Here is a 27,195-nt window from a genome sequence, read left to right on the forward strand (position 1 = left end):
GGATGTTTACAACTTTGATGAAACACACAATTGGTATGCCATGATCATAGGTTTCTGGTGTCACGAGGGTGTGCAACTCTGCAAAGCGAATTACAGCAACTTAGACGACAGGGCCACCTGTGCCCCCTCTACCTAACATAAAGTATCCTCTCTTTATCACCTTGAAATCACTATTTTCAGAATCAGCTTAATGATCTTTTCATGAACAAAACTGGAGAAAAACATCTAAACAAATTAAAGTACCGCAAACATACTAAAATTCCCTACTGAAACATCTTAAATGGCTTAGAAAAAGTTTCAATGTAAAACTGCCCTGACAAGCCATCAAGTTAGAACGTGTAATTGCAGCAATCAAGACATGGCATTTAAACGATGCAAGAAGATTGACATTGGAGTGGTTTTCTTGAAGCTACCCCGTCTGACATGGAGGGGTTGACCTTTCCTTTGACAGCATGTACCTCCACAATACTGTTTTCCACTAAGAAATGAACTTTTTTTAAATGCGACCAATAGAGTTTCAGCATGGTTCAAAATGTTATCTGCAATTGGTACATAGCACACATTTGCCAACGTTTCACACAAATTGTTTCTTGTTAAAGGTGTTTCAAACTGGTGTCCTTAAACTTCGGAAAGAAAGATTGAGAAATAAATATGGTTTACATTTATCCAAAGTATTATTTTGGTTCACCATGAAAATCAATGAGGGATAACAACATACTCCTTAAACGAGTGAGTGAGTGAGCGAGATGGGTTTAACGCCGATTTGAACAGTATTCCAGTTATATTGCCGCGTGTCAGCTTAATATGGGAGGAAAGCCTGAAGTGATGAAGGCCTTAGACATTTACCACTTCGGTGAGGTGAGGTGAAATGGGGTTTAACTTCGCGTCCAAGATTATTGCACTTATATAGCGACGTGCATGTACATGTGTTTGTGTGGCTGCTTGTACTAGTCCGGACTGATGCCGATTTATAGTCCTAGCTCACTGAGATACCATGTCGCAGTTTAACATGAATACCCCACTCAGACACAGTATACTGACTCCGAGCCGACCAGTCCTTGTTTTAGCCCCTTAATGCCGAGCGCCAGACAGGGTAACAACAAGTACCATCTTTTAACGTCTTTTGGTATGACGCCGCCAGGGATCGAACACCGGACCTTCCGCTCTCGGGGCGGACGCTCTACCACTAGACCACGGAGGCGGTCACCACTTCGGTGAAACCCACAAGCAAGGGTATGGTACTGGCAAACTTAGAAACATAATTTGGGTGAACTGGGATTCGAACCCACGAATATAGATATCTGGTGTGCCCAAGACAACTTAGACAGTTAAAGAACACCCGGGTTTTTTTAAGGCATTTGTTAATCTGTCATTGATCTTGTTTTGAACATTATTTAGTCATATCACAGTAGGTAAGCTTAAAGAAAGCGACGCAGGTTTTAAGTAGGTACCACTTTAGCATGTTTAGTGAAACCCACAGGCACGGGTATGGTGCTGAAATAAAGCCTTGAGCATTGGAAAAAAATTAGATTTGGAAACGCAGGATTACCATATGAAGGCTAAATGCTGACAGTGAGGGAAAAAAGAAGTGATTTGTTTTTATATATTTTGATTCATTTTGCCATACCAAACTGTTTTCTAACCCAAGATTTACATTAAACAAACTTCAATCACACAAAATCCACCCTCCTCGTTCACAGGCCTGCATGCAAGAGTTCTTTTAATTTTATCTTGCTTCCACTGCAAAGAAACTTAAACAATTTATTCACCACTTTCAGGAAATTGGCAGGAAGGTTTGGGAGGGTAAGAAACAAATAATTCAATTTTTAAATAAGCAAGGCCTTCATAAAGACAATTCTACTGCTGGGGCATAATTCTTGTATTCCACATGTTCAATTTTACTTCGTTATTTTTACTGATCTTGGTAAGCATGGTAACAAGAAGCGGAATTAAGTGATTTGTTAAATTGAATATAAATTTCATATAATTCACAACAGACAGAATAAACTCAAAGTGGCTTCTAAAATTGGATCATTATAGCCTAAATTTGCTTTGTGGATAAACAGTTGTGTTGATTAATTTATAAATAATTTCATAAAATTAACTCACAACAAAATCCATGTGTATGTGAGCAATTAATTTGAAATTTCATGAATGGTTGAGTTAATCGCCATTGTCCAAAGATATATACATCTATACTACCAAAAGAAAGTTAAGGACCACCTGATTCTTTCACACTACAATAGTTAATCTGTCATGCCATAACAATTTAATAATAGCGGTGAAACGATACATCGGCGCACCAGTGCATCGAAAGTTTTCATGCCATGATACCATACACGATACGTTTGTTTCTGTATCAATACAAGATGATACACTTGCTAAAAGAAATTACTTACTACTTGTAAAATGACACCCTGCAATTTTGTCAGTCAAATATTATGAAACGTGTTGTAATTGGAGTGTCAAGTTTACTACTAGAGGGGCGGTGGGGTAGTCTAGTGGTTAAAGCGTTCGCTCGTCACACCGAAGACCCGTGTTTGATTCCCCACATGGGTACAATGTGTGAAGCCCATTTCTGGTGTCCCCCAGCCGGGATATTGCTGGAATATTGCTAAAAGCGGCGTAAAACCATACTCACTCACTCACTACTAGAAATAGCCGCTATGAACATGTGTCTACAGCTAGCTAAATATGTGTATCGCGATACTTATTGTATCATGACCTATATATCATGATACTTATCATATCGTGACCCTGGTGTATAGTAATAAAAAATCATCGGATTGTCCTGAACTCGTTTTTTTAGTAGTAAAGTAATGACTAATAGTAATAGACTGAAATCAGCCTGTGAAAACCCGTAAAAAAGCTGTACACCCAAAGCAATGTTCACTCATTCCCTCACCAACTTATTCAATCAAATCAACAACAAATTCTTCCCACAGCCAGGGCTTGTGATGTTTCACGTACACATTCCTATCAACGTACTATGTGTTACATTCAACACCTGAAGAGCATTAATAGTCTCAAACAAACCGTAAACGTCTGCACCTAATGTGCCCTAGAGTTGCAAAACAAACCCTCAAACTAACATCTAATGGAGTTTGGGATGATACAACTTTATCAGGGCAAGAAGGAGAGCAAACATTACGACCAAGGTGATGAAAGTATTGAGCGCCCTGTAGACGCACCTTAATTGAGCAACATCACACATTCATAGGAAGATATGTTTGAACTGGACTGAGCAGAGTCAATACATTCCACATCAGGATAAATACTTGCGCAAATCAAAAGTAGTCAAAAGGAGATTTCACTTCCTCATTGTTGGACATGAGGGTTGTTGAATTTGACTTTCTTTTGAAATTTGAAGTTTTTTTATGTAGATGAGATGGATTGGAGATGGCATTTCCACATTCCTGGATGTAAGATGGACATGTGCTCAATGAAACAACAATTGTGACCTACCATGAGATAAGGGACCTTATGGGTGTCAAATCACATTTTGACTTTTCATTATATTTTAAAACGACTGCATCTTCGGAACATAAAAATACAATTCACAAGCTTCAATTCACATTTTTTACAGAGATACATAACAGACATACATCTTCACGGAAGTAAGTTGATGTCAAACATCTTTATGACATCACAGCACAATTGTATCCTAGTACCCATAAGGTCCCTGGAGGGTCATAAATTTTGCTTGTACTGCCCTCTCATAAATGAAGTGAGTGAGAAAGGTTTTAATCCGCTTTTAGTAATATTCCAGCCATATTATGGCAGGGGACACTAGAAATGGGCACTAGATATGGGCACTAGAAATGGGCTTCATCAGGGCTTGATTTAAGGAACTGGGTTTAGCTTGCATCAGATGCATGATGACATGAAAAACCAAGTTGCACAAAACCAAACCAGGTTAAAACATAGGCCAGTCTGTTGCCAGTGTCACATAAATTAATGACTCAATGCTGAAAAATGTAATAGCAACATGTGCACATAATCTTGAAGTACCCACAGTTTGATGATGTCATACCCTAGAAAGCATGACAAATTACACGAAACACAGGGATTAGTGATGTAGTATGGTAAATAAACTGTAGAGGTACTGAGTGTGTTCAAAGATTGATTTTGTGTGGACAAGTAAGCATTAGTCAGACGCAATTTGGTATTTTTTTTAACATGCACCAGGTGCATTTAGACATAAATATAATTCTGTGTTTCATTAGTTTACTATTTACAATCAAGTCATGTTTTCTCGGACAGGGACACGCCACAATGTTTGAAGATAGGGAGTAAATGAGTGAGTAGCGTTTTACGCCAATATTAGCAGGATCAGCAATATTCCAGCAACATCATGGTGAGAGTGAGTGAGTGCGTATGGGTTGACGCCACTTTTAGCAATATTCCAGCAATATCACGGTGGGGGACACCAGAAATGGGCTTCACACATTGTACCCATGTCGGGAATCAAACCCGGGTCTTCGGCGTGATGAGCGAACACTTTAACCACAAGGCTACCCGACCGCCCCTCATGGTCTCTCGTAGGCCAATCAACTTTTCCATAAGACATATCGGAAAGATCTGTGCAAAGATAATAAATCATCCAAAACTGGCTTCCACAGGAGATATTACCTATATTATTAAGTAAGGGGAAACAATGTCTCCTAGTAGATATAGATACAATGAAATTGCATCACAATTTGCTTTGCAGACCATTATGATGTCATCAGTTACCAAGTTTGCAATCAAATGACATCACTGATACACCATTGTGATGTTATCGGTAACCACGTTTGCAATCAAATGACACCACTAAAAGACCATTGTGAACGACGTTATTTTTGAGAGGGGAGTGTCTTTCGCATCAAAAAGCGAGAGAGATAATCAGGTAATCGACATGAGGATTGTGAGAATATGTGGGAAATACCCACCTGTGCATAAAATGTACTTGTCCAACATTGCCAAGGGCAGATTCTATTGAGGGAGTCATCATTATTAAAATATGAGTAAATATTTTCATCATCATCATCATCATCATCATCATCATCCTTAAAGAGGCTGAACATAATGTTCATATCTCACATAAGAAATATTCGACTCGTGGTCATTGTTTATCATACAATAAAACACTGCAGGGAGAATAAACCACTTGGGGTTTGCAGTGTTTTATTGTACGATAAACAACTCCCACTCATCATATATTTCTTAATCGAAAGACACTGGTGAGATTCTCCTTGTATACACTCCTAAAGAGTTCATTGCACTAGGCCCCACATTAACCTGGTCATACCTTTGCTTGTTGTCGGGGTCAGGCTGCCCGGACCTTTTGGTTTTTGTATGTTGGGAGTCCCTCCGCTTTTACTGGTCATCGTTTTCTTATTGAATTGCTCTAGTTCTCTGTCGACATTGTCAATTTCTGAAAGGATAAAGAGATATGTGCTTCATGTGGCAGAGCAGACTTTCACGATTTCATTTATTTTCTAATCTAAGTGAGTGAGTTGGGTTTCACACCATTTGAACAGCATTTATTAACCACTTAGCCACCCTTTGCTCCCTAATCAGGTGTTGTAAGGCCTGACTCCATTGGGCCCCAGGCTTGTTGTAAGGCCTGACTCCCTTGGGCCCCAAACTTGTTTTAAGGCCTGACTCCCTTGGGCCCCAGGCTTGTTGTAAGGCCTGACTCCCTTGGGCCCCAAGTTTTTAATAAGATCTGATTCCCCATGTCCCTTCTATGCCCCTCCTATTGACCAATCAGATTCCTCCTCTCAAAAATGTGATAAAACTGGTCTTACTTCGCAAAGTGCATCAAATCACGTGGGCACCTTGATTAAAAACATTAAAAGATTTGAAAAATATTTGTTGACGACAAGTTGGCGGTACACATACTTTGCAAATCCTGCAATCGACCAAAATCTGCACGTCTGTTTAGGAACCGGATATTGATTTTGTCATGTGATTTTGATTGCACTTTGCATAGACTCGTTTAGTCCAGCCAACATATAACTCCATAATTCCAGCCTAGTTCGACAACGGTGGAGACTGGACTTTCATCGTCAGTTAAGTCCTTTGCCTCAGGAAGATGACTGTGAAACAACTGAAATAATTTTTAAAAATCACTCACTCACTCACTCACTCCTATATGACTATCGTTCCAAATATCGCCTTTATACATGGTATACATTCAACATTAGAGCGAATCTTAAATATGTATCACTTCCCTCAACTACTGCACTTTCTCTCCACCCACACCTAAACTGCACCTAATGGGAAACAAGCAGCCAGGGCAACCTTAAACATTCTTCCCTTTGTGAAACTCTCGGAGGCAATCATTAAAGTGTTTTCTGACATGCACATTCCATGGCTTAGAAGATAAAAGATCCACACTTGCCGCTGAGCCTATAACACAGGCCAGGCTGGAGCACAGTCTACTGTTGTAAAGAGCTGCTGTTCAGTGTTGACAGTTCAACAACAAAAAAGTCATACACAGCTTTATTTATGCATGTTATGTCACCCAAGTCTTGAAAGGAAGTTTGTAAACGTTGAAGGTGGTCCCTGACATGCAAATAAACATACAATAAATATATACTTGAATTGGGGGAAACATCTCAAAATAGTTGCTAAATTCACAGAGATAAAGGGATTAATGGGTACATTTCCTTTTCAACATGACCTCTGAAGCCGACTGCATTATTTTACATGAACACTAATACACTAGAAAAGTGTTTGCAAGTATCTGTACTAGGGCTGGGGTGGGTGAGGTGAGGTAAAATGGAGTTTAACGTCGCGTCCAAGATTATTGCACTTATTTAGCGACGTGCATGCACGTGTGTGTGTGTGTGTGGCTGCTTGTACTAGTCCGGACTGATGCCGATTTATAGTGCTAGCTCACTGAGATACCATGCCGCATTTTAACATGAATATCCAACTCAGACACAGTATACTGACTCCGAGCCGACCAGTCCTTGTTTTAGCCCCTTAATGCCGAGCGCCAGACAGGGTAACAACAAGTACCATCTTTAAACGTCTTTTGGTATGACGCTCTCCGGGCGGACGCTCTACCACTAGACCACGGAGGCGGTCGGGCTGGGGTGGGTAACTCGGGTACTTGGGTAGGGTGGGTACCAAGAAGGACCTGGGTACCCACATGACTACCTGTACCAGGAGGTCTATGTCTCCAGCTATCCTAATAAGAAAGCTATAGACATGACAGGTTTAATTGCTTCCAGTTAAGGAAAATACTTGTTATGAGCAGTGCTGCTTTAAAAAAAAGTCCTATGCTCTAGTTTCCTGAGAAAGTTGAAGGCATTTTTGGTTGAGTGAGTGAGTGAGTGAGTGAGTGAGTGAGTGAGTGAGTGAGTGAGTGAGTGTGCTGTTTGTTGTTATATGCCGTATTGAACAATATTCCAGCTATATGACAGTGGTCTGTAAATAATTGAGTCTGGACCAGAAAATCAGGTGATAGGATACGATGACATGCATCGACCAAGTCAGTGAGCCTGACCACCCGATCCCGTTAGTCAGCTCTTACGACAAACATAGTTGCCTTTTACGGCAAGCATGGGTTGCTGAAGACCGAGTCTACCCGGGATCATGGGCAGCCATGTCAAAGAGCCTTTCCAAGGCTTCCATCCATTACAACTTGCCACCATTAGGACAAGCCAATGTGTTGGAGTGAGGTGCAATGGGGTTTAACGTTGATGCATTCCTGATTAATTCATTCATGTAGCGACATGCATGTGTTGTTGCTTTTACTTGTACTTTTTTGTGAGTAAGGGACACAATCACTCAATGACACTCAATCAGCCGAGTCACAGAGCCTGTCCATGGCTTGTAGACTAACATCTCGTCTCTGAAATGAACATATCTTACAGAAAGAAACAGTTGTTGAATTATCTTAATAAAAATAGAATAAAAAGGAGCCCAGGGACTCTTCATTTTCAGATACTGCAGTAAACTAGACTTGCCAAACATTATAGACTTGCATGGGCTGTATTGGATACATTAGTTTCAGGGTCTGTGTGAATCACAACACACTGAGGACCAACACTTCTCCAGGGTCGGGAGGGAAGGAAATGTTTCACTGGGTCTGTTATTTATAACCACCTTCCTTACCCTTTTCCGTGTGCTCCAGCTTGGTGATGAGTTTGTCCAGTGTCCCGGCGAGCTGCTTGAAGGCCAGCTTCTTGTCAATCTCCTCACCATACATCTCCTCGGCCTGAGAAGGAGGAACACTGCTTATAAGTCAACTAGTGTTGGAGGGTAACTCTTGATGATTGACCATTGAATGCATAACACTTTTTTTATGGATAGCAACTTCTTTCATTCTTTGTACGAAGTTTTAGATCTACTTTTTGCTTCATCATCACCTGATAGCTCTGAAACATTGTACAAAGAATAAAAGAAGTTGCTGTCCATAAAAAATTGTCATGTATTCATGTTCTCCCAACTTCTAAATGCCTATCAAAGACTATCATTGGTTTAAAAACAACAATTAAAGATCAATCAAGAATGAAAATAAACAAACTGTATATCCAGAAAATGAGTCACAATTGTGTGACAATCCCATATATCTTGTGACAATTTGAGTGTGGTAACTTGAAAAACAAACAGAGTCATTTGTGACATGACAAACAAGTGTCACAAAGTATTGTGACGTCAGATAGAGTGTGAGACCGCTTCCATGGTCTAGTGGTAGAGCCTCCGCCTGCAGGGCAGGAGGTCAGGGGTTTAATCCTGGACGCCTCATTCCTAAAGACGTTAAAAGATGGTACTTGTTGTTACTCTGCCTTGTGCTCGACAATAAGGGGCTAAAACAAGGACTGGTTGGCTCAGAGTCAATATTATGTGTCTGAGTACGGTATTCATGTTAAACTGCGGCATGGTATCACAGTTGGCTAGTCACAGACACACAGACACAGACACACAGACAGACACAGACACACGCACGCGCTCGCACGCACGCACGCACGCACGCACGCACGCACGCACGCACGCACGCACGCACGCACGCACGCACGCACGCACGCACGCACGCACGCACGCACGCACGCACGCACGCACGCACGCACGCACACACACACACACACACACACACACACACACACACACACACACACACACACACGTACATGCATGTCACCATATAAGTACACTAATCAAGAATGCAACGTTAAACCCCATTTCAACTCACCACACCTCACTACTTAGGTCAGGTCTTTTGGTATGACGCGGTCAGGGGAACTAACAACCGACCTTCTGCCTGCCAGGTATCCACCATCATATAGCTGGAATATTGTTGAGTGCGCCGTTAAACAACAAACAAACTCTCCAGGCCAAACGCTCTTTCCACCTAGCTTGTCAGATCTACATGTCAGATGTAACATAAAGGAAATCCCTTAACACTATGGTTCATCCTAATATTGGCACTCGTCTCAATCTCGTTAAAATCAGATCTTTCCCCCAGCCTTACCAAACAAAACCCACTAAAGAACACAAATATATCTTCGATAGTAAACCCTTCTGGGTGTATTATGGCTCTGAGAAATGACAGGATGAATAAAATATCCACAACAATATAATGATGTTACCTTATCTTTTTGCATTTGGAACTCCCTGATTTTATTCATTTTCGAGGAAGAGAATCAGATGTGCATGTCTAAATGCTTCGCTCACTCAACACTGATTGGCTGATCATAAAGTTCACCTGACCCAACCTCCTATGGAGATGTCATAAGATCTTCACATAGAGAGGTACCTAAGTGGAGTAAAAGATCTGATTTCAATGAGACTGCTCTGGACTCAAAGTACAGGAAAGTAGAGATATTTCTGACGGTCCTCTTACTTCAATGAGGTTTCACTCTTAGCTGAAGTCAACCAAATGATCTTAATAGTGTCCCACCTCATCAATTATTTCATCAAACTGCAGCTTCACGGAGTCCCGCACTTTGTTTTTCATGTTGGCAAACTTGTTCCTCTTGTTTCTATAAGCTGTCTTCAAATTACCAAGTTCTGAAAAAATCAACATGGTCGATGACTTACAGGTATCATTAGCAGAGTGTACAAGATTTTAAGAGCTGAATGAGAGAGTACGTAAGACGGAAGGCGAACAAAATGTTCATACATGCTGAGCTTGTAAAATCCCATATCTAAAGTTAAAGGGAGGTCACTGCAATGTATGTTCAACCATGGTATGAAATGTGGCCATTACACTAATTTTAATAACAGGTGAGTGAGTAACGTTTTACACCGCTTTTAGCAATATTCCAGCAATATCACGGCAGGGGACACCAGAAATGGGTCACACATTGTACCCGGGTCTTCGTCATGACGGGCAAACGGTTTAACCACTAGGCTACCTGACCGCCACTTTTATTAACGGATCTTCATTATGTAAGGCAATACCTTTATCAAATTCATCCATAAGTTCTTCTTCCTCTGCATCCACAGTGACATCTTCGTCTTCAGCCACATCTTCAGGTGGACCATCCTCAACAGGATGGCTAAAACAAAATAAACAAAACATGTAAGTATATGGTAATAAATGCACAACAATTACACTAATTTTAGAGAAATAACAAAATGACAAATACTTTTATTCCCCCAATACATATACATATCTGTCAAGTAATGTTATCAAGACATTGCTGGCTTTTCTTTCAAAGCAATAGAACCACAGCATAATGATGAAAGTATGACATTAATCATCTGGATGACTTCCAAGATAAGGAAAATGATTTTATGGCTGCTTCAGTTTTCTCATTGACTATTCAGATCATATTTCCCCCTAAAAATCCCCACTTGGATCAAATAGCGTTTACGACAATGTTATCAATATTCCAGCAATGTCATGAGAGAACTCCACATAATGTACAGCACAGCCACGGTGATTGAATTAATTAGTATCAAGCGCTTCACTGAGTACTGCTGACCGCACCTGTCTCGCGTACACGTTACGTCTGCGACTGATGTATATCCATAGAAAATCAACCTGGGACTTTCTTGCAACAATCCAAAGCTTTAACAATGGGGCAACCTTCCCACCCAATGTATCGACATTAATGGCTATTAAACCATGGCTCCTTTGTCTTTGACTGTGGTCTGACCAACTGAATTGTTGGTTAAACACCACTTGGCAATGTCGGAACTTCTTTTTTTTGTATCATTTATTTTGATGATAGTACAATTTCATGAAAAACATTTGTCGCCAGCGGGATTCAAACCCGCGAAATTCGCACGGGAGGCTAACAAATGTAGACTTCTGCCACGGCGACATGGGAGAAATAATATGAAATTAACAACATAATATTTATGTACATCAGTACTAATTGCCAATCCGTTTATGAACTGTGAAATATGTTTTATGCAATTTTTATACAGTATGTTGCTCTGTGCATTCTAGTATTTGTACAGTACATGTGATTTGGTACCTTTTCATTCAACAAAATGAACAGACAGAAAAGAAATAACTATCATCTTGATCAGGGATATGTTTGCTTATAATAGGCCCATCAACATGGGCAAGTAATATTTAGGTGATTGATAAATGTGCTCGAGTTGGTCCAAAATGAATGGTATACTGGCCCCGGGACATGCATTTCATAATCCAAATCGGCAAAGTACAAGGTGAACGTGCGAAAGGCTTGGGGAACACATTTCACGTGCATTACGCAGGGCCGACTTACACAGTGTTTGCACAGTTGAGCATAGAGTTCCTGAATACATTCATAAAACAATGTTTTTAAAGCATTTTAGGTGCTATAAATGTTGGACAAGGCTTAAGTATGTTAGACCACTTGGACCCCAGTGTTTAATTGTTGAAATGGTTGATTAAACAACTCAGCGCTGTGCACCTCGTGGTTTAATTAACCATTTCAACGATTAGAAACTAGGTCCTCTTGGTCTAACCTATACTTTGACTCAAAGAGATCCAAAGTAGAATAGCTCTTCAGCAACCCATGCTTGCCGTACAAGGCAACTATGCTTGTTGTAAGAGGCGACTAACATGATCGGGTGGTCAGGCTCACTGAGGTCAATCACTGGATTGTATGGCCCTGACTTGAGTATTTACAGACCGCCGTCTTATAGCTTGAATATTGCTGAATGCGGTTTTAAACAACAAACAAACAAGCAAACAATGGCTACTTGAGTCGGTGTGAGGTTGATGTGTGTGAAGTCCTGCCACATTGTTCCAAGGCGGTGACATTCAAAACATAGTAAGTGAAGCCAGACTTTCATTAGGTCCCATGGAGTGTTCTCTAACTGTCAGTATAGCTAAAATGGAAAGAACTACCATTAAACTGCCTGCATGTTATCAGAAATGAGCGGGCCACTGTAACTTGATAATGCCCTCAGATTGCTTGACGACAGGCCATTATCACGCCTGTTGTTAGGTGACGTCATAGGGATAGGGATAGGTGATGTCACGTTCAATAGTGACGTCATCTGGTTTGTTTTATGACGTTTCTATATTTGTAAAAATTGGTCAGTGTCGATTGCAGTAACTGTTTCAAAAACGATATTGTTGATTCTTTTTATTAGATAACAAATTCCATCCATTTTAGCTGTAATAACAGTAACACTATTTTTCAGGGCATTATCATTTGCAGAAGCCCTCGGTCTTTTCAACTTCCCTCCTTCGTCGGGCAGTTAATTGAAGACCTCAGGCTTCTGCAAATGATAATGCCCTGAAAAATAGCGTTACCTTTATAGTATCATCATTCTCAAACAATGGGAATTTGAGGGTATACGAGGTTCGCTACAACAGTATTGAGCCAAAGATCCCTTGAAGTATTAAATAATTAGTATCAGGGTCATGACAACTCAAACATAACATTATTTACCCTTATCAAGGTTAAACTTGAACATGAATGGCGTATGTATGAACAACGCTTGTGCAACACTTACGTTTCATGTTTTAAATCTTCCTCAACGCCATGATCTGGATCCAAATCCAGATCTGAGGGTCCATCTCTTGGGGTTGCTGCTTCACTGGCCGGCCCAGAATCCATTGCTCCTTCGTCACCTTCCTGTCCAAAAGTATCCTTGATGAAGTTGTCGATATCTTTTGGATTTCTTACAACTTTGAATGACAGCTTGACATCAATAGGTTTATCTGGAAGAGTGTTTGTATGTTTGATCATCAACAGAGAATACCTAGTCACTTTGATGCCTGCAGTTACCGTATTCGACGTAACAAGCGTCCCGCTGTAATAAGCGCCCACGGCAATATTTGCTAATCAACCCCAATTAGCACCCTTTCCGATTGATCAATGTACACAAGACTTATTTATTCGCATATAATACGCACTCGTGTGCTATATGCACCCTTAATTAAGGGCAATTAAATTCTGGAAAAATATATCTCTCGTATATAAACATTTCAGGCTGTCAGCATAAACCACAAAATTTATCTTTCAACTCTGTTTTTTTTCGACAAAACCATATTCTAATAAGAGCCCCCTATTTCTAATTTTAAGTGCACCCTGGGCGCTTATTACGTCGAATACGGTCTATGCGGCCTGGTAAAGTAATTGGTTCAAAGGCAGCCTGAAAGCATGGAGAGTATTGTACTGAACTCATGCCAACTGTTGAGGGTGTACTACCAACCTTCATACCTTTCAGTCACCCCTCATATTTAAGAAATAATAGACGTGTGGGTGTCGTTTATTCTCCCTGTGGTGTTTTATTGTATGATAAACGACCATGAGTTGTTTCTTTCTTATATTTACAGCCTCTTTAACTTAAGGATGATGATAAAATGTACAAGCTTTAAAAATAATTACGCATATTTTAATAATTATGACACCCTCAATAGAATTGCACCTCGGAAATGTCCATTTTATGCACAGGTGGGCATTTCCTGCATAACTCACATGTCGATTACCTGTACTCTTTCTCCCAATACCAAGTGTCATATCTCTCTTATCTGCTTTGCTCAGCTACATCAATGGGGAACAACTCACTGGACACTCCCCTCTCAAAATAACGTTGTCCGATGTGAGCGCATGTTCGAGCGCATGTTCGAATCTCCAGACATGACATCATGGTAAGAACAATGTTTTATCGTGAAATAAACCACACTTTGTTCTTCACTGTTCTCTGCGATTTATCGCGTAGCTATCTTATACATCCTGATACACAGATATAACCTGCACCAGTAATAGATACACATTCTCACAACCTGTCTCATTAACCTCCCTCACCTGTTGACTGGCCTGCTAAATTTTTCATTTCATTGCTGAGTGTTTTCTTCATGAGCGACTCCACAGAGGGTCCAAATATACTGTCCATATCCGTGGTCTCCTCGTCGATGACAGGCTCGGCCGGGTCTGGAACATGGTGAAACACTTACTAAGAGGTTCAACTCAACGGCCTGTGAAACCTTTATGCCACAAAACCAGGTATCAATGCTGTGAAGCCGTGTTCATCTGGACGGTAGTGTTCTCGGTTCAATTGTCCAGATGAACCAATTTCCGGAATGGCGATTAATGAGCATGGAATAAAGTTTGTTGTTTTTTTTGTTTGTTGTTTAAAGCCACACTAAGCAACATTTCAGCCATCTTAAGCCAGCTTGTTAATAATCAAGCTGGACCAGACAATCTAATGATCGATATTGTGAGCAAAAATCCACGCTGTCAGGGTATGATGACACGCACTCAACAAGTCCCCAAGCCTGATCCCCTGATCCATTCGGTCACCTCTTATGGCCTGCACAGGTTGCTAGAGACCTATTCTAATCCAGAATACCCAATATCTTTGCTAAGTGTTGAAGTGTTTCTGCAGTGATCAACTGGACAGAGCGGCTTCTGGACTAAAGGGGTCCGGAATAAGAAGGTTTCACTGCAGTGGTTGATAATAAGCATGAAACATTACTCACTTATCAACAGTCTTTTTAACTGACAGAACCAAAAAAATAATGATAACTGACTAAAGGCCCGAAACTCCTGACTTGTAACACCCCAATCACTACCCTAAGTGATGAAGACTGTATCCTACCTGATGGTGGTGCTTCTATGCCTGTTTCTATAGACGTGGCAGTTTCTGTTGGCTCCAGTTCCGTTTTATCATCTACACTGTCAGCAACAGCTCTGGCTGCTGCTGCTGCTGTCGCAGCTTCAGCTTCCCTTGCCATCTGCGCCAACTGCTTCTTCTCCTTTTCAGCTGTCAACGGAGAGTGAGTGATGGTCAAGTGACATTATATAAAGAAAACTAACATTACAGTCAGAAGTAGGCTACTTTCTCAGTGCGACCTGTTTATTATCAAGTCTTGGGTGGGCAACCAGTAGTCATCAGGATAACATGACAGGTCAAACAACTAGCTTTAAGTAATTTAAACAAGCACCTGTCATCCTTTCATGTGGGATGTGACAACTGTGACTGCACCATGGACAACCTCTTCAACTTGACTTGTTAGGTGTGTGTGTGTATGTGTGTGTGTGTGTGTGTGTTTGCTTTTCCGCTCTCCAGGCAAACCCTCTATCTACTAGACCCTGGAGGCAGTCGACTTGAGATTGTAGTTGCACCAATTTGGAGATGCACAAATGGTGCATCTCCAGTCTCAACCATGGGGTTCTGCAATGTTTGTGTTTTTTTCTTCTCAGCTCAACAATATTCCAGCTACCAGTATGTGATGGTGGCTAGTTAATAACCTTGTCGTTACCAGACAACCAAGTGACAGATATTATGAGCAACGTTGGGGTGCAATGACAAACAATCAACCAAGTCACCAAGCATGACTACACGATCCATAAAGTCGCCCCTTACAACAAGCAAAAGACCTATTCTAACCCGAATCTTCACGGGTCAGATTGCTGGGGACCCCTTTTACTAAGAAGAAGATGAAGAAAAATTGAAGAGGGACGATTGTAAAAAGAGAAACCCAAATTGATTCCCTTGTAGTAAGCACTATTAGAAAGAGAATGAGTTGGCTGAGTGAAATCACGTGGTCAGCGTGTGAAGGTCGATTGGCATGAAAAGCTTGCATGACCAAGATTGATGAGAGGTGACCATGGTGATGCTAGGTGTGTTCAGGTGAAGTGTTTTTTAGAAGCTGGAAACCTTTGTTTAGGCACATTTCCACTTGGGATTGAAAGAAGATGAGAAATGCACAGTGTGAGATACGATACGTTTAAAAATTGAAGGGGGATCCTAGGTCCTTAAAAATTATTTTATTTTGGGACCCCTTGAATCTATAATGATTAACTTTAGGGCTAATTTGACATTGACCACATGATACTTATGCTTAATTTTGAACACTGACTGTGTAATCGAGATGTAGACTGGCTTGGAACAGAGTCAAGCTCCACCTCAAATTACATAAGGGTTTAGGAACACTTTAGAAGACACAGCTTGATCTTCTCACGTTTAAGCCGTCCAAGCACTACCAACAGCAACTTACTAAGCAGCCATTTTAACTAAGTGTGATGATTGTTGTGCATACTATTGACAATCAATCAGCGTTTATGTATTCCTATCGATATAGTACAATCGGAGGGCAAATAATTTCTGGTAGTGTAAGGAAACAGCGATACAGTATTGTATTGTCATACAAGGCAAATGATACAATACATCGATTTACGAGCCCTGTCAGCATTAGAAATTGGCACTAGTCCTGTAGTCCCTTACCAAACTGCCCAATGGTAAAGGTATCCTAAGGACTAGTAGACATTGGCCCATTTTAAGGGTTTTGCTATATGTTATCATTATAAGGACTAGTGGACAAAAACTGTTAGTTTCTAACCCTGCCTGTATCGTGATACATACGATACATTTCATTACAAGTTATATTGGTGTAAAAACATGTGAATAATAACAGAAACTGTTCCACCACCACCTTATGCATATTCTCTAGTATTTTATGGTTGGCTATAAATAGCTTAACATTAACAGTGCACTCTAACAATATATTTCTGCCCTACAATATCCCATCCTTGATCTCTGAAAATAATAACAAATGATAGGGTTGTGATTCACCTGCAAAAAGAAAGAATATCAACTTGTGAAATAAGTACTGAATCAGGATTCGAATCGTATCGCATCCATAGTATCGTGATACATATCATATGGCGCCCCCACCGTAACATTACACCTCTAATAAATACATCGCTACTCTCGTGACACCCAAGACACAGAGCCTAATCAGCTGATCAAGCTGATGCCAATATTAAAGCATGGAAGAGCTGGGGACATGTTCTAATCTGAAATCAACACCATGTCATATATTCTTGTAAATAAATAGCTAGTGTAACCTTGTTTTTGTATCTGGATCTTAACAATATGTTACATGGAAATTGTTCCTATCACTGTTGTATTGTTGCAGGTGTTACCATGGTTACCTTCTGCGTCTGCGAGATATTCCCGATACTGTTCCTCGGATACCACAGGATTACAGGTGATAGGGACTGGATTCTTGGGGGTGGGGGGCTTGAGGTAGGGGTGGTTGCAGATGTGAGACGTGTATATGGTGACGATGTATACACATGTCTCCGGCTCATCTATACGGGCAATGTAGTCGCTTGTTCCTTCCTCACAGAAAAACTAAAGACATAAAATCCAAACAGTTTGTTTATATGACATTGTGTATTCATTTTGTATTCATTGTATATTCCAACAGTGTGTTCCCATTTCGCTTCAGCAATAGTCTGAAATCATTATCCATTAGATTTTCTTTCTAGTAAGCCAGATATTTAAGTTGGAATCAAAACTAAGTGCCCTTGGGAGGCAAATTGGAATAAATCACATTTTTTCAAAACTGGGAATAGTTTTAATGTGTAAAGTTTCTTAAATTAGGAAATATCTTAAAATTGCATTCAACATGTTCAGTGCAATAGTGTTAACAAAGCATTACATGATTAATGTCTTGTCAACCTCTCTAATAGTCAGTGAACTACCAGGCACCACAACTTTGGGAATTTTAGTTTGTACTGTCAATGCCTGCAACATGGTGTCGAATATCGGCCTATGATAAATCCATGAAAGCCAGGCTTTGATCTTTACACTCGCCCATTAGCCTGAGGTGACACAAATTTAACACAGGCTAATAAAACACAAAATGTACTTGTCAATCAGGCTACCGCATTTTAAAATGCTCTTGTCAATCACATATAATTTTAGAGTCTCACAATGAAAATCCCAATAAAAAGTCTAAAGTCAGTGATCTTCTGGGCGTGGCCATTTGCAAGATGCACAGTGAGGTGAGGTGAAATGGGGTTTAAAGTGGTGTACAACGTGTTTGTGTGGCTGCTTGTACTAGTCCGGACTGATGCCGATTTATAGTGCTAGCTCACTGAGATACCATGCCGCAGTTTAACATGAATACCCCACTCAGACACAGTATACTGACTCCGAGCCTACCAGTCCTTGTTTTAGCCCCTTAATGCCAAGCGCCAGACAGGGTAACAACAAGTACCATCTTTTAACGTCTTTTGGTATGACGAGGTCGGAGATCGAACCCCGGACCTACCGCTCTCCGGGCGGACGCTCTACCACTAGACCATGAGGGCGGTCTAGATGCACAGTGAATCAGTACTTGGTCATGTGAGAGGGAGTGATCTACCGTACATATTGAAATGGCCACACTTAATATGTTTCGCTATCTGACCATGCTGACAGCTGAATCATTTGGCAACCTCAAAAGAAAATGAATGAATGAATATTGCTTTATGCTGTATCAGCGAATCACAAGAAAAAAACACCACCAGAACGTAAAGAAAGAGCGAAACAATACGATTTTAGCAAATGGGTTGCAAACCCGGATCCAGAATGTTATGCTACTGTAGCCCTGATTCCACATGAGGCTGTTGAACGAACTTGTCCCTTGAAACACTGAATTACGATACATTTTAATGAATTGTTTGATAAAACATTTTTCTTGGACTAGTTGTTTTCATTGCAGACTAGTGGTTAAGTGCTACTAGCCTGAAAGACTTTGTTCAAAATAGGCCTCTGTTCACCCAGCAGTGAATGGGTACCTGGCAGGAGGAGATGGTAATTTGACAGTTAACCTTCAATCACCCCAGGCAGCTTGGGAGCTCAGAATGAAAATCAAGTGCACACTGATACCCTGACCAGGGTAATAATAATGTAAAACTCATCATCATCATTAGTGAGTGAGTGAGTTGGGTTTAATGCCGCTTTTTTACAGTGTTCCAGTTATATCGCTGCGTGTCAGCTTTATGTGGGAGGAAAGCCCGAAGTGATGCATGTCTCAGACGTTTACCACTTCGGTGAAACCCACAAGCACAGGTATGGTGCTGACAAACCTAGAAACATAATCGGGGCCAACCGGGATTCGAACCCACAATCATAGGTTCCTGCTTTGCCCAAGGGACGCAACTCCGCACAGCGAATCGCGGCATCTTAGACGACTGGGCCACCCATGCCCCCAATCATCATCATTCAAACTTTTCAATAGGAAAACGGTGGCGGTCGGGTAACCTAGTGGTTAAAGCGTTTGCTCGTCATGCCGAAGACCCGGGTTCGATTCCCGACATGGGTACAATGTGTGAAGCCCATTTCTGGTGTCCCCCGCCGTGATGTTGCTGGAATATTGCTAAAAGCAGCGTAAAACCAAAACTCACCCAATAGGAAAACAAAAGGTATGTAACTATGACGAGAATAAGTTGCTTCAACTAACCCTGACTTCGGCTCTGCGGCCTGCCTCCGTGAGATCACACTTGGTGCCATTAGTATAGTTCTGACTGTGGTACTTGCTATGGATAGTCCTGCTCCTGAGGCGCTGGTCCTGGAAATACATGCAGATCATTCTGTCACTAAAATACTGAAACCATGACCATCTGCTGGATTTATATCAACATGTTTCAGCTAAATGTGGACACAAAACCCACCCACGAAGATCTGTGTTTGAATAGGTATCCAGCAACCCATGCTTGTCGTAAGAGACGAATAACGTGATCGGATGGTCAAGCTTGCTGACTTGGTTGATGCATGTCATCATATCCCAATTGCGTGGATCAATGCTCATGATATCAATCACTGGATTGTTTGGTCCAGACCGCCTTCATAAAGTTGGAAATTAGCTGAGTGCGATGTTAAACAACAAACAAACAAAAAGAGAGCCTCAAGTAAAACAGACTGTTGTAGCTAATAACTATGGTAAAAACAAACTTACAGTGCGGACAAATCAAAGTCAAGTCCTGCGAGTACCCAGGTCCTACTTAGAATCCACCAGACCCGAGTTACCCGTCCTATCCCAACCGCAACCAGCAGATCCTTGCATGACTAAGGGATGCAACTCTGCTCAATTAGTTGCAGCATTCAAGACCACTAGGCATGCATCTTACAGCAACAACCCTATTTATATATTTCTCAACATATTTAAATCATAATTGTAAAAGATTCTTTACAATACCTTTAAAGTGTCATTGTCCCAATCAAAATCTGATTCATAATGGCCAAGATAAATGACTTCTCCTTTGACATTCCCATCTGAAACAGTGAGTGAAGTGAGTGAGTGAGTGAGTGAGTGAGTGAGTGAGTGAGTGAGTGAGTGAGTGAGTGAGTGAGAGTGAGTGAGTGAGTTGGGCTAATGCTGCTTTGAACAGTATTCCAGTTATAACACTGCATGTCAGCTTAATGTGGGAGGAAAGCCGAAGTGATGCAGATCTCAGCTGTTTACCACTTTGGTGAAACCCACGAGCACTGGTAAGACATAGAAACATAAACAGGGGGAACAGGGATTCGGACAAACAATCACAGGTTCCTGGTATGCCAAGGGGATGCAACTCTTCACAGCGACCACAAACAGAAGAAGCACTGCAGGTAACAATGTGATGTTACCACAGTATTAAGCCTTGAATACCAAAACAAACCACAGATATTATTACCTGAGAGTATTTTTGTATCCTAAATATTGTACATAATGACTGGCAATTGCACTATGCAAGCCTTTAGTGAGTATAAATTTTAATACATAATCTACATTCCTAATATAGTTATGATATGGAAGCACAGGAGGGTATTAATCTATTATATAAAGTCATTCTTAAAATAATCAAAGCTACCATGTTTACTGTAGTAACTTTCAAGCAGGAATGCCACCATGGTAAAGCCTGAGTGAACCACCCTATTTATGATAAAGCTCCAAATTATTTGAAGTCATGTCCTGTTACATCAACACCTTTCAAGTACTGTCTGTACATAAATTTGAATTAAATCGACATTGAATACAAAACCATTCCTTAAACAGTCTTTCTGTATGAAAAACCTTGTGCAGGGATTAATCCCCTGGCTGGTAAATTAGTGGAAAAATCGTGGGATTTTTCTTGAGTTCCATATTATTAATTTCAGAAGTATTTTAACATTGTATTTTGAGATTGCTTTCAGTGTAAGAATATACAACTAAGCATTAAACCCTCTTCCCATCTATTGATCCTGTTATCAGTGAAAAAGCACCCTGCTCTAATAAGCGCCCACGTCGATATTTGCTAATATATTGGCTAGTGAACAATCCCAATGTACACAAGACTTATTTACTCTCATATAATATACACTCGTGTGTTATATGCACCCTTAATTATCATGATTATGGGGAATTAAATTCTGGAAAAATATATCTGTTGTATATAAACATTTCAGGGTGTAAGCATAAACCACGAAATTTACAATCTTACAACTGTTATTTTCACCAAAATACTATTCTAATAAGAGCCCTCTATTTCTAATTTTGAGAGCGCCCGGGGTGCTTATTACATCGAATATGGTGTTTCTAAAAAGCCATAGCATAAGTTATAAGTTACATATATCAACATGATTTGGGACATTATCAATTCTGATTTTTGTTATTTATAAAGTGAGTGAGTGAGTGAGTTCAATTTAAAGTCACGTCGGCAATATTTCAGCCATAATGTGGCTTGAGCAAGTTATACAATATTTATAAAAACTGTTGACGAAGGACAGTATAATGACTAGCAATATGTCACAGATTGACTTAAAACTAGTTGTAGAACATTAAAAATATCTGATGATTGAGGTATAATATCAAAATGGGGCTATAGATCGCCAGGAACAAAGATAAAATCACCTTACTGGGGACCAAGGGGACTTACGGTACCTCTGCTACCTGCATGGTTCCCCAGCAGGATTTACACTTCCCCAAGTTACTGGTGATTATTGCGAGTTTAGCCAGAGCTTAAAAGTGTATATAAAGACATTTACTGCAGACTCTTGGCTGAATATCGGCATCTGAAGATGTCTGGATAAAATCTCTGTCAGGGCAAAACAATGATCGACAAAATGAAGACACATGCACTGTATAGGAAGTGTCATCATGACCGGTGCACGTGTACTCACCCTCTATGTGCATTTGGCGTATATATTTTCCATAGCAAAACTCATAACTCCACCAATCTTTTGTCTGCAACAGAATAAACCTTCTGTCATGTAAGTGTTTCACAAGTTACGTAATATTGCGTCAAAATATTCAAAAGAAAAGTTGGAAAATTTCACGATCGACATGATTAGTATGTATGGCAAGTATCGTCATGATAATGCTCAGGCCTAACAATGAAGGATCTGTATTCAAATCCAAACTGTCAAAATGAAAATGGTGTTTGGGAATAACTTGTTTCACTAAAGGTTCACATGGTTGACCTTAAGAGAGTGTTTTCACAAACATGTCATTTTGCAGTTCCTTAAACCTAAATAAACATTTTCGTTTATGTCTCCAAGCTAGGAAGATCAATAACTTCCCTCCAACTAAACCAAAAACCACTCGAACTTAAACAGACAGCCCTGAGAGGTGAAGTGCTTGCAGCTGTAATATCCCGGTCCCCACTGCCCCCCACCTTAAACAGACAGCCCTGTATGCTGAAGGGCTTGCAGCTGTAATATCCCAGTCCCCACTGCCCCCCACCTTAAACAGACAGCCCTGTGTGGTGAAGGGCTTGCAGCTGTAATATCCTGGTCCCCACTGCCCCCACCTTAAACAGAAAGCCCTGTGTGGTGAAGGGCTTGCAGCTGTAATATCCCAGTCCCCACTGCCCCCACCTTAAACAGACAGCCCTGTGTGGTGAAGGGCTTGCAGCTGTAATATCCCGGTCCCCACTGCCCCCACCTTAAACAGAAAGCCCTGTGTGGTGAAGGGCTTGCAGCTGTAATATCCCAGTCCCCACTGCCCCCACCTTAAACAGACAGCCCTGTGTGGTGAAGGGCTTGCAGCTGTAATATCCCGGTCCCCACTGCCCCCACCTTAAACAGACAGCCCTGTGTGGAGAAGGGCTTCAGCAGCTGCAGTATCCCCGTCTCCAGGGCCAGCTTCTCCTCCTCTTCCTTCTGTTTCTCCTGCTCCACCTGGTTGGGGAAGCTGCACTGGTACGCCTGGCCGAACTTCGAACTTAGCTGGACAACGCTGCCAGGTACTTCCTGAAACAAAGAGGTGAAAGGTCGCCATAAACATAATGAGGTGAATATATGCCATAAACATAATTGTGAAAAAGAATAGTTACAGGGGCTTGATTTCCAGTCTCTGCAAAGAGTCATGGACGACTTAGTGGAGCCTGCATATAGGATATGTGTTAAGTGTAAAGCATCTGACCTTGCTGATGTCAATGAACATGTAGAATTCAGAACCTTCAGTCGACATATTTCTTCAAGTCCCATTGGCAGCTATTTTGATTTTTTTTAAAGATAACCTTATCACTTTTTAATCAAGGCTCTTATCATGCTTATGAACATCCATTCTTCATTTTTAGGATGCAATATTTGGAGACCTGCTCCACCCTCTTGGAGGCAAGAACAGAGGGATCACTGATCCCTCTAACACAGGAGGGATAATCCAACACAGGAGTTCCAAGCTAAAAGCCCTTGGCAGGCAATTTGGGGAAAAAGATCATCAGTGAAATATAGGTCACTTCTACAAAGACATACTATATACTATACTATACAGAGTTATTACTATATAACATGAATTTGGAAATTAGTAATTCCAATTTTGGTACTACTAATTTCACACGTAGATTTCCATTTACATAATTCCCAGTCCTGATTAGTCTATCTTACAGACCCTGATACAAATATATATCAAATACAGCAAGTCTATAATGTTTGGCAAGTCTAGATCACTGCAGTATCTGAAAATGAAGAGAGTCACTGGGCTCCTTTTTATTATATTTTTATTAAGATAACTGAACAACTGTTTTTTTATGTACGATATGTTCATTTCAGAGACTAGATGTTAGTCTAAGTCCAGATGTGAAACAGCATTGTGATAAACGTTCACTGGTTACTGGATCTCAAGAACTTGTCTCTTCTCCCTCTCAAGGGCATGGCCTAGGTTTCGATACTTCTTCTTCTTGGGTGGCATCAAACTACCTGGATTGTGATTGCAGTATTATCCAGCTAAACCTGCAGTATCTCAATGAATTTGAACATATTTTGATGTCACCCCTCGATCTGATCTGTGACATCGTCCCACTGCTCAGAGACATATAACTGTGCTTCGTGACAAAATCATCTGTGTGTTAATGATGGTTGGACATCCTCTTTGGGAACATGTCTGATGAATGGAAGTTTGACATCTGGTCTAATTGTGAACTTGCAGCCGACAAAAAACAAGTGCCGATCCCTCTTAGAATTGGGAATAAACTGTAAATCAACCTGCACATTTCACAGTGAAATACTGTTTCTTGCCTGTAATTTCTTTTATTGCCCAAATCGTCCTTAACGATTAATATGTTCACTCACTCATTGATATATATTTTAAACGTTTTTGAACTCAGTGTATGTGAATGGTGTTCACCAGTTAGTTGTGTTGTTCTAATTTGTGAGATATTCACCATTTACTTTTCTTATGTGAGATGTCCCCTATTATCTTACTCATCACCGTGCTCGGGTGAATTTGTACCTATAACAATATAGGTGCGGGACAAGTTGTCATTAAAGTAGTGCTTTTCATGTACATGATGTACTTATTTTAAACTTGTAACATTCTTTCTACTCTTTTACAAATTATTTTGTGGTTTCAGAAGATTTTCTGGTTTAATTAACTTTTTCTACAATTTTTTCCTTTGTGCTGTCTTTGCACTTGTCTGGAAAAATCACTAAAGTCTGGCATCATCATACTTTGCGGCAGGTAGAATCATATCCTGTTTTTGTCCGATTTGGGCCTTTATACACAACTTTTCCCTATACTGCAAACAGATGAAATTCTCTCCCTTGACAAGCTGAGCAAGATAATGAACTTTTATTGCTAAGATATGCATAGTTAGATAAATGATTGACATCTTATATAGCGGACATGAATAATCATAAAGCTTAGTGAGCATGTTTTATTCTGTTTATAATAGATAACAAGTACCACTATGTAACATATGACACATAACAAAACTATTTCTCTTTCTGTACATTATGAACATGATGAAAGATACAGTCTTTGGCTTTAATCTGATATTTCACTGGTCTGTTTGATTTAACTGTGGTCCGCTTTGACCAACCAAATGACCATTATGATCAAATCAGCTGATTCATTTTGGCTCTGGTCAGTTTTTACTGGTACCCACTGGTTATCATCTTGTTTGTTTGATTGCTTTTTGCTTACTGCCTCACTCAGCAATATTCCACCTTCATACGGCGAACCAAATATCCCTGTTATGGGTTTTCGGATACTTAAGAAACATTCATAGTTTTCTCTCTAATCACAACTTAACAACTGTAAAACACCTCATTTACTTATAGAAGACAACTTTCTCTTACAAACAAGCCATCATCTGAGCATGCTGAGTATTCACTGACTGACTGAGTATGGTTTTACGCCGCTTTTAGAAATATTACAGCAATATCAAGGCGGGGGACACCAGAAACTGGCTTCACACATGTACCCATGTCAGGCATGACAAGCGAAACTTTAACTACTATAGCTAGCCAACTAGCCTCTGAGTATTCACAATGTCTGTTAGATGCTACACCCCCATTTATAGCAAGAGTAATCGTGATAAACATGGCTTCCAGAAATGTATGATGTCTGGAAACCTTTGATCCGACGATAATCAAGTCTTGACCAGACAATCCAGTGATTGACATCATGAGCATGGATCTATGCAATTGGGATACGATGACATGCATCAAACAAGTCAGCAAAACTGATCAGCTGGCGATAGCAGGTCAAAAGCTGTCATCAGGGTTGTTGCTGTCATCACCTGATCATATGTCAATGATTTAAATGATTAACATTTACGCTGGTGACAATGACAGTAGCCCTCAAGGACAGTATGCCAACGTGTCCTTATGACAGATGAATTTTGTTATTTTCATTAATAGGTAGAATTATTAATGATAAATGATATTACATCTCGTTACGAATTCGCCATAGCATCATAATTTACATACCTGTCCCATTTTCACGGGTTCGTTGACAATATCTATACCATAATGAGTAGATTTTAATTCCTCAAAATCAAGGAATGACTTCGACTGCGCTAGAAACAGCACCAGGAGGCAACATACACGCAAAAGCCTGTTTGTTTTGGTCGCCATTTTGAAGCACCTGTAAATTACGATTTCAAAACATGGACGGGAAACATGATTCGAAATAACAATTCCGACTTACGAAGGCATTGAAAAAAATAACCGAACCAGGTGATAATTGAACTTATTTGAACTTATTTGAACTGGTGCCAGAATAGTTTTTTAGCGAAACACATTTCATAATCGTTTCCTGTAGAATCGTGTTTGTTTATGTAACTTAATAAGACTGTCTCTAGTGGAGGCATTTGCATCACTTCAACAAAAAATAACGTAATGATTATTTTCAGAACAACAATAAATTGTAATATTGGGTTAAAAAACAGATGAAGCAAGGAAATAGGTTTCCTTCATTCAATTTAATTGAAAAAGAATTTCCTTAATTTAAGTTAACATGCGGTTATTGCTTGTTGGAACTGTATTTGATTAAAGCATGTTTTGTTTGTTCCGACCATATCATATCATGAGCATATGTTTATGAATCACTATTTAAAAGGTGAGGTGGCACCCATCACAAACACATGCAAAGGCAAGTAAAATGTTCACCTAATAATACGCGAACATATTGTACAAGTCGAAAACTGGAATTGCATCGGACATAATTTTTGTCACTGATGCGTCACATTTGGAAATGTCCTCCACATGTCTATTATCACATATTCTGAAAGTTTTACTGTTTGTTTGTTGTTTAATGCCGTACTGAGCAATATTCCAGCAATA

The 27,195-nt window shown here is 40.3% G+C and overlaps 1 protein-coding gene across 1 annotated transcript in view; it reads right to left on the reverse strand.

Moving 5' to 3' along the window:
• The window catches only part of LOC124135913 (protein OS-9-like), a 69,751-nt gene extending 43,256 nt beyond the window's left edge, over positions 1 to 26,495 (reverse strand). Inside the window, exons 1-13 of the mRNA XM_046501596.2 lie at positions 26,341 to 26,495; positions 23,206 to 23,379; positions 22,309 to 22,372; positions 20,369 to 20,445; positions 19,634 to 19,741; positions 17,334 to 17,535; positions 14,995 to 15,159; positions 14,202 to 14,327; positions 12,904 to 13,111; positions 10,402 to 10,499; positions 9,899 to 10,008; positions 8,113 to 8,215; positions 5,291 to 5,416 (exon numbers count right to left, since the gene is read on the reverse strand). Of these exons, the coding sequence (XP_046357552.2) occupies positions 5,291 to 5,416; positions 8,113 to 8,215; positions 9,899 to 10,008; positions 10,402 to 10,499; positions 12,904 to 13,111; positions 14,202 to 14,327; positions 14,995 to 15,159; positions 17,334 to 17,535; positions 19,634 to 19,741; positions 20,369 to 20,445; positions 22,309 to 22,372; positions 23,206 to 23,379; positions 26,341 to 26,487 (1,708 nt within the window). The 5' untranslated portion in view covers positions 26,488 to 26,495. The remainder of the gene's footprint in view (positions 1 to 5,290; positions 5,417 to 8,112; positions 8,216 to 9,898; positions 10,009 to 10,401; positions 10,500 to 12,903; positions 13,112 to 14,201; positions 14,328 to 14,994; positions 15,160 to 17,333; positions 17,536 to 19,633; positions 19,742 to 20,368; positions 20,446 to 22,308; positions 22,373 to 23,205; positions 23,380 to 26,340) is intronic.
• Between the last annotated feature and the right edge of the window lie 700 nt (positions 26,496 to 27,195).

The sequence above is a fragment of the Haliotis rufescens genome, unplaced genomic scaffold, assembly GCF_023055435.1.
Source record: "Haliotis rufescens isolate VD_foot unplaced genomic scaffold, xgHalRufe1.0.p SCAF_4, whole genome shotgun sequence".
Taxonomy (NCBI): domain Eukaryota; kingdom Metazoa; phylum Mollusca; class Gastropoda; order Lepetellida; family Haliotidae; genus Haliotis; species Haliotis rufescens.